This window comes from Piliocolobus tephrosceles, chromosome 13 (genome assembly GCF_002776525.5).
Source record: "Piliocolobus tephrosceles isolate RC106 chromosome 13, ASM277652v3, whole genome shotgun sequence".
NCBI classification, from domain to species: domain Eukaryota; kingdom Metazoa; phylum Chordata; class Mammalia; order Primates; family Cercopithecidae; genus Piliocolobus; species Piliocolobus tephrosceles.
Genome location: NC_045446.1, coordinates 55849222 through 55857248, shown reverse-complemented (window position 1 = coordinate 55857248; position 8027 = coordinate 55849222). Strand labels below are relative to the sequence as shown.

The 8027-nt window shown below is 42.2% G+C and overlaps 1 protein-coding gene across 1 annotated transcript; it reads right to left on the bottom strand.

The window, feature by feature from the left end:
- Positions 1 to 1896: 1896 nt before the first annotated feature.
- ASCL3 (achaete-scute family bHLH transcription factor 3) lies at positions 1897 to 7384 on the bottom strand. The gene is made up of 2 exons (XM_023189845.1): positions 7343 to 7384; positions 1897 to 2498 (listed from the first exon to the last, which is right to left on the bottom strand). The coding sequence occupies exon 2, from the start codon at positions 2484 to 2486 to the stop codon at positions 1941 to 1943; it is 546 nt and encodes a 181-aa protein (XP_023045613.1). The 5' UTR covers positions 2487 to 2498; positions 7343 to 7384; the 3' UTR covers positions 1897 to 1940.
- Positions 7385 to 8027: the final 643 nt, after the last annotated feature.

Genomic DNA, 8027 nt, shown 5'->3' with positions numbered 1-8027 from the left:
ATGAATAAGGCTGGATGAATTATCTTCAAGGAGCTTTCAGTCTACTGAAGAAGACAGAGATAGGTGTGTAAAGTGTTTAAAGATAGCAGGATAGCAACCATAAGAGAAATATTTTTATGAAGTAAAGAAACAAGTAACAGCTGGGATAGGAAGTTGGGGAGGACTTCACAGAGGCATAGCAGTGGAGAGGAATGTGATAGATAGACAGTGTGTGATGGGTCATTGACTGGGCCTGGGGACAGATGGGACTTGGGAGTTAAAGGAGAAGGAAGAGCTGAAGCTGGCCATGGAAGCAGAAATAGACACATTTTGAAGGCAGACCCCCCAAGAAACGGGGCAGGGACTGTTCTTTCCAGGTATGAAGGAAAGGTCTGGCAGCTCCAAGTTTTCTAGCTTAGAGAACCTAGAGAATGGTGATGCTATGGACAAAATAAGATAATGATAATAATCAGTAATGGTGACCAGGCACAGTGGCTCACACCTGTAATCCCAACACTTTAGGAGGCAGGGGTGGGAGGATTGCTTGAGGCTTGGAGTTCGAGACCAGCCGGGACAACATAGCAAGACCCCATCTCTAAAAAAGATGTGTTTGACTGGGAGTGCCGTCTCATGCCTGTAATCCCAGCACTTTGGGAGGCCGAGGCGGGTGGATCACGAGGTCAGGAGTTCAAGACCAGCCTGGCCAACATAATGAAACCCCATCTCTACTAAAAATAAAAAAACAAAATAGCTGGATATGGTGGTGGGTGCCTATAATTCCAGCTACTCGGGAGGCTGAGGCAGAGAATTGCTTCAACCCAGGAGGCAGAGGTTGCAGTGAGCCGAGATTGTACCACTACACTCCAGCCTGGGCGACAGAGCGAGACTTCATCTCAAAAAAAAAAAAAATTGTTTTAATGATTATGAATACTTTTTACATGTCAGGCTCTGTTAATCATCATCATAAACAATTGGGAATGATACAATTGGGAATTGCTGTTGTTATTATTCTCATTTTGTGGAGAAGAACTGAGACACAGAGAAGAGGTGGTAGAGTTATACCGCAAATACAGGTCTGCCTTCTTTTTTTTTTTTTTGAGATGGAGTCTCGCTCTGTTACCCAGGCTGGAGTGCAGTGGCACAATCTCAGCTCACTTCAAACTCTGCCTCCTGGGTCCACGCCATTCTCCTGCCTCAGCCTCCTGAGTAGCTGGGACTACATGCGCCTGCCACCACACCCAGCTTATTTTTTGTATTTTTAGTAGAGACGGGGTTTGACTGCATTAGCCAGGGTGGCCTCAATCTCCTGACCTTGTGATCCGCCCGCCTTGGCCTCCCAAAGTCCCGGGATTACAGGTGTGAGCCACCGCACCCAGCTACAGGTCTGCCTTCTTGGACCCTATACTGAGCTGCCTGAAGAAGTCTGCATGCAGGAAAATGATGCATCTGAAATAATTTCAAATAACAACAAGGTTTTGTAAACTACTTTTGCTTTAGCCCCAAGACACTTTCCCATGGTGGTGACTTCTTGTCAATCCCCAATAAATAAAAATCTCCAAATGCTGACAAATGAAGAGAGGTTCATTGTGATTGCTCAGCATGACGCTTCGACGAAGTGAGACCGGCCTCTAGTAGTTAGTAGTCACGCTTCACAGGCTTCTGTGAGAGCTTCTCACAGCTGAGCCTCTGGCCAAGCGTGTGAGAAGGGCAGGATGAGACATGCAGAGACTCTGGGGCCCGCTGCTCCCCTAGAGCTCGTGAAAGAAATAAGCAGAGCAGCTCCTCAACCTACATGAGATCGTGTTTAGTACAATTGAAACCCAGGTGAGTAATACTCAGCATAGGTTAGCATTTGAGCTATTTCCTGCCCACATGGAAATTACACTTAGGAAAAACTGTTGAATGATGCTGTAAGAGACCTCATTTTGTGATATTATTCATTTCTATTTGGAAACACCGACTCAAACAATTCTGAACATAGGGTCAGCATGGTGGCTGGTGGTTGCTATCACGGAGGAACCTTTTCCAGCGTTATTCTTGGTCTCAGCTTTATCAGGGTACAGAAGAGACTGCAGGTAGTTAATGTACTTGATCGCAGCTCTGAGGGTTTCCACTTTGCTGAGTCGCTTCTCCAAATACTCCTCTGGCAGATGATGACGCAGCTGGGCGTAGCCTTCATTGACACATTTCACGCGCTGCCGTTCCCGCTCATTCCTTTTCCGGATGAAGGCCGGCCCGTAGGAGTACTCACACCTTCCGTAATTTGGGTAGGGCATCGGGAAAGAGAAGGGGCAGGGTTCCCCGTAATTTCCCAGGATGAGGGAGTCACTGGGAAAAGGCAGCAGTGGCAGCTCCTCAGAGTAAGGGGATGGCACCGGGGCCTCCGGGTGCAGGTGGAAAGTGACCATGGGCTCCAGATAGAAGGACCTGGTCAGTGGCAAGCGGGCAGAATCGGGGAAGATAGGAAGTTTGTCAGGCAGACTAGAGTTGCCTCTATTGTCCATCATTTCCTCTTTAACCTGCAAACATAACGAAATTTATCAATGTGGTCAGATAGAAAGAGAGCAGATATGATCTACTTTCTTGGAGATCGATGTTTTGTTTTATTTTATTATATTTTATTTTTCGAGATGGAGTCTTGCTCTGTCGCCCAGCCTGGAGTGCAGGGGTGTGATCACGGCTCACTGCAACTTCTGCCTCCTGGGTTCAAGCAATTCTCCTGCCTCAGCCTCCTGAGTAACTGGGATTACAGGCGTTCGCCACCATGCCCAGTTAATTTTTGTATTTTTAGTAGAGACGGGGTTTCACCATGTTGACCAGGATGGTCTTGATCCCTTGACCTTGTGATCCACCAGTCTCCGCCTCCCAAAATGCTGGGATTACAGGCGTGAGCCACCACGCCCAGCCAGAGATCAATGTTTTAAAGACTTTTCTGCTTTGATGACCAGTTTCTGAGCTCATGTGGACAATGTGATGGTGTTATTCTGTGTAGTAAGAGGATGTTTGATGGTGCACAGAAACAGCACTAAATAACATTGAATCGCCTTATGAGAAAGTTATTCTCCTTCAATTCTCTTTCAGTCCTTGTGGTTATAAAGATACAACCTTAGCCTGCTGAGAATATGTCTTCCACACCACACCACTAGAATTCTGTCTTTTCTTTTCTTTTCTTTTCTTTTTTTTTTTTTTTTTTGAGACAGGGTCTGGCTCTGTCGCCCAGGCTGGAGTGCAGTGGTGTGATGATGGCTCACTAGAGCCTTAACCTCCCAGGTGCAAGCAATCATCCTGCCTCAGCCACCTGAGTAGCTGGGACCATAGGCGGGCATCACCACACCTGGCTAAGTTTTGTATGTTTTTGTAGAGACAGGGTCTTGCCATGTTGCCCAGGCTGGTCTCAAACTCCTGAGCTCAAGCAACCCATCTGCCTCGGCCTCCCCAAGTACTGGGATTATACACAGGAAGCCACCGCACCTGGCCTAGAATGCTTTCTAATCCTTCTAAGATCAAAGCCTTCAACAAGCAATAACATCTTGTTAGAATTCAGTGTCTTTACTAACTTCTGTTTATTGTGAGTTCTGGTAATTTATCGTAGCGATATACAGTTCCTTTTTTTGTTTTTTGAGACAGAGTCTTGCATTGTTGCCTGGGCTGGAGTGTAGTGGCATGATCTCGGCTCACTGCAACCTCTGCCCCTGGGTTCAAGTGATTCTCCTGCCTCAGCCTCCTAAGTAGCTGGTATTGCAGGTGACTGCCATCACGCCCAGCTAATTTTTTGTATTTTTAGTAGAGATGGGGGTTTCATTATGTTGGCCATGCTGGTCTCAAACTCCTGCCCTCATGATCCACCCACCTCAGTCTCCCAAAGTGCTGGGATTATAGGTGTGAGCCACCATGCCCGACCATAAAGTTCGTCTTAAAATTAAATCTACTTGAGTAAGAAAACGTGATTTGATTTAAAGAAAAAGAGTGAGTAAATAATAGTACAGGTGGAACAAAGATGTAATGGTGATCGTGAAGACATGCAAATAAAAAAAAGTGTGGGAAACGCTAAAACACCACAATATTCAAATATATGCAATGGAAATTATGAGCTAGTTAATGATCATGCAACCTCAGAGGCATAGCTTTCTTAAAGAATACCTGATGTGCTAGAGGCAAAACTGAAAATACAAATAAAAAAGGAATAATTTGCTCTTAAATGTTCATTATGGGACTCCTTTAGGTGAGAAACTTCCCTTATACATTTAAAACATAGTCAGTTTACACATTTTTACGTATGTAGAACTGTAAATATATTGAGTAAAATGCAGCTATGTTTAGGTTTTTAAAATTTTTATTTATTTTATATTTTAATTTTTAGAGGCAGTGTTTTGTTCTGTCACCCAGGCTGGAGTGCAGTGATGTGATCATGGCTTACTGCAGCCTCAAACTGCTGGGTTTAAGTGATCCTCCTGCCTTCTGAGTAGCTAGGACTGCAGATGTGCACCACCATGCCTGGCCTTTTTTTTTTTTTTTGTAGAGATGGGGTCTTGCCTTGATGCCCAGGCTGATCTTAAACCTCCTCCTAGCTTCAAATAATCCTCCTACGTCAGCCTCCCACAGCACTGGGGTTATAGGCATGAGCCACTTCACCCAGCCTGTAATTAAGTTTTGTTGGTTTTGTGTGTGTGTGTGTGTGTGTGTGTGTTTGTAGAACTCAAGTACGAAGCAGTATAACCCAAGAGGTTCCATACCAACGCATTTCTTCTTTGTGAATAGGTCTATATCCTTCTCCTCTCTTAAACTACTATTACTTTTTGCCTTTGACCATAATCATGTAGCAACAACAGATTTTACGGAGGCACTGCAGTATAACCCGTTGACTGGGAGGCAGGGTAGTTCTGTAGGAAAATAGCTTTTTCTCTAAGAGATAACACCCTCAGGTTTCAATATGGCCTTACTCCTTCTTAGCTATGTGTCCTTAGGCAAGTGTCTTAACCTCTCTGAGCTTTCGCTTTCCCCGTGTCCAAATAAGCTGCTAACTATTCTGCAGGGTGGTTGTGAGGATAAAGTGAAAAAAAAAAAAAAACAGTTGACCCTCCGTGTTGGGGTCTGTGTATTCAACCAACTATGGGTGGAAAATATTCAGGGGGAAAAAAGGGATGGCAGCATGGGTACTAAATAAGTATTGACATTTGTTCTTGTCATTATCCTCTAAATAATACAGTGTAACAACTATTTGTATAGAATGTACATTGTGTTAGGTATTATAAGTAATCCAGAGATGATTGATTTAAAGTGTTTGAGAGGGTGTGTGTAGGTTCCATGCAAGTGCTACATTATTTTCTATAAGGGAATTGAACCTCTGTGGATTTTGGTATCTGAGAGGAGTCCTGAACCCAACCCCCCAGGTACAGAGGGGTGACTGTGCCTATAATGCACCCAGCATTTACCTCTTTCCTTTCTTTAGAGATGAATGAATCTTTATGTAGCGTTCCTTTCTAAACTGTACCTTATAGAAAACCTGGTTTATATTTTCCTTAACACTGTAGAGTCACAACACTGATCTCTCCTAAACACATGTGTTGAGAGATGAGGAACGTACCTAAAATAGAGAAGGAAAAGCAGCTTGAAGTCTAATTGTGGGCCTCCATCAAAGAAGGAAATATGGTGTTAATTTCTCAGCAGGTTGATTTTTCATTATCTTTAGGAGTGAGGGGTTATTATCTATGCTTGGCATACTGCATGCACACACACACACACACACACACACACACACACCAGTCCTAATATTTAGGGCAATATTAGATAATATTGGTACTTATTTCTCTACCTGAATACAGCAAAAACTCAGCAGGCTGCACTGTGTAGTGGGAGGAGCAGCCTCTAAGACCAGAATTCAAGTATGAAGGTCAGGGGACTAGGGAAACAGTAAGGGCAGCAGGGGCAGGGGTGCTGGGAGGGAGGAGTGGCCAAGGTTAAAGGGTTATAGTAAGTCGTGGTGAAAGAGACTGGAAAAGAAGTCAATGCCAGGAAAAGCTCTTCTTAAAAGGGACGGGATTGGGGGATGAGATAAGTGGAATAGGTCCAATTAAAAATCAAAACAGAGGAACAGGAAATGAAAGATTCCAAATTACTGACCAAATGACCTAAGATAACTAACAAAACAAAAATCTGTGGAAAACTGAAAACTAGCCAGGATTCTCTCAAAAAGAAAAAGTTGCTGAGAGAAACAAGTTAGGAAATTCCCAAGCCAGGAATTCTAGAGGGTAAGAGAGAAAGAACGGGTATGGCAGAAGCTGCAAAATGGTGGCAAATGGGTGTGGAGCCTGTATTACTGCATTTCTGACAACAGCAGAGCCATATTGTTGCCTGTAGTTAAGAACTGGAATTAACAGGCTACCAAAAAGTAAAGCAGATGTCATCAAACCTAACTATACAAAAATCATTCTGTTGGTGATGGTTTTACCCTAAAAGACCATTTAAACAATATCTTAAATCTTGACCCAGATGAAATCTGAGTAATTTGTATATGCCACAAGTAATTAAAACGTTCTAGGTTTTAACAATACTTTGCATAATGTTTGAAAAAAAAGAGCATGGTGTCTCTGGAGGCACACTGATGAGAAGTTTTTTCAGTTAAGCATTTCCAATAAGTTCACCAATCAGTGTACTAGCATTTAAATACGATCACCTTTTATTCAAAGAAGGCAATTTAAGACAACAGAGTAAGAAAACGAAAGAAAATGCAGCAACAAGGAGAATCAAGATAGAAAGCCTATTGGGGTCTGGATGTGTTTGTAGGAATTGAGTATAAGTTTTTAAAAGAAAGCAACACAGATTGGTAGCGCCAGGGCTCCATGGTTCCGGATATAGGCACAGCTAACAAACACACCTGTGATGGGAAAATCTCAGATTCTGCCTTAGAGGGTTTCTGGGAAATAAATGATGAGGTCTTAATGATAAAATCATAAGAGATTCTGGATGCTCTGCTGAGCATAAAAGCTTCAAATTTCAGAGATATAAAAGATATGTAGCATGTAAAAAATAAAAAGCTACAACTGCCAATATAATTGAATTATGGAATGTTAGAGTTGGAAGGAAACTTAAAACTTCCTCATAGGTTATGATATGTTGCTAAGGTTACAAAGCCAGTAGCAAAGCAGGGGCCAGAACCTAGTGTCCCAACTTCCAAATCAAAACTCTTTCTGCTCTTCTAGATGATTTAATTGCCAGCAAAACCTGGATCTTCCATTATATGGAGAATATTGGTAGTTTAAGATAATGGAATAATCTGATAGCTGACAAAATTCAGTATTTATCAACTGTGCCTAGGCATGTTTTTATCCTTCCCCATGGGCCACTCTGGAGAAGAGTCTCTTACCTGAGTTTTGTCGTCAGGATGCTGTATTTTGGGCTGAGTTAGACTTAACCTGATTTACAGGTGATCATTTAATAGCAATATGCAAAATAGCTTATAGTTAAATAGAACTGCTCAGTTCTGGTTTGGCTGTTTTTCCTACCCAACATGTAGATATGACAACAGATAACCATGCTAAATAGAAAGGTGTACTTACAAAACTGGATACTTGTAACAAATTCTTTTGTTTAAAGAATGTTCCCCATTATTCTGGGTTATATGATATTATATCAAAATTATTTATGGAGCAATAGACTCATCATGTGAAAATATTGGTCAATATTCTTTTAGATAGAGATTAAGGCTAGAACTAAGAAGGTCAATATGAACTTATCTTTTTTTTACTTTTTATTTTTTTAAAGCCAGTCAAATTTAGCAGTGGGGACTTTAGTGACATGAATGTGGATGTTAAATTCTGATAGCCCAGTATCACAGGAACCAGCCAATACCTTTTTCTTAAATAGCCGTTTTATTTTTTCTTCTTAGGTATACTTTTATCTTTTTAAAAATGTAAATATTAGAAGCATTCCTTCTTTTCTTATTTATTTAGAGACAAGGTCTCACTCTCTAGCCCAGGCTGGAATGCAGTGGCATTACCACAGCTCGTTGCAGCCTCCATCTCCCGAGCAGCTGGGACTACAGGTGTGAG

What these genes read in the sequence shown, in the direction of transcription:
- ASCL3 (XM_023189845.1), bottom strand. Translation starts at nt 2,486, where the DNA reads ATGATGGACAATAGAGGCAACTCTAGTCTGCCTGACAAACTTCCTATC.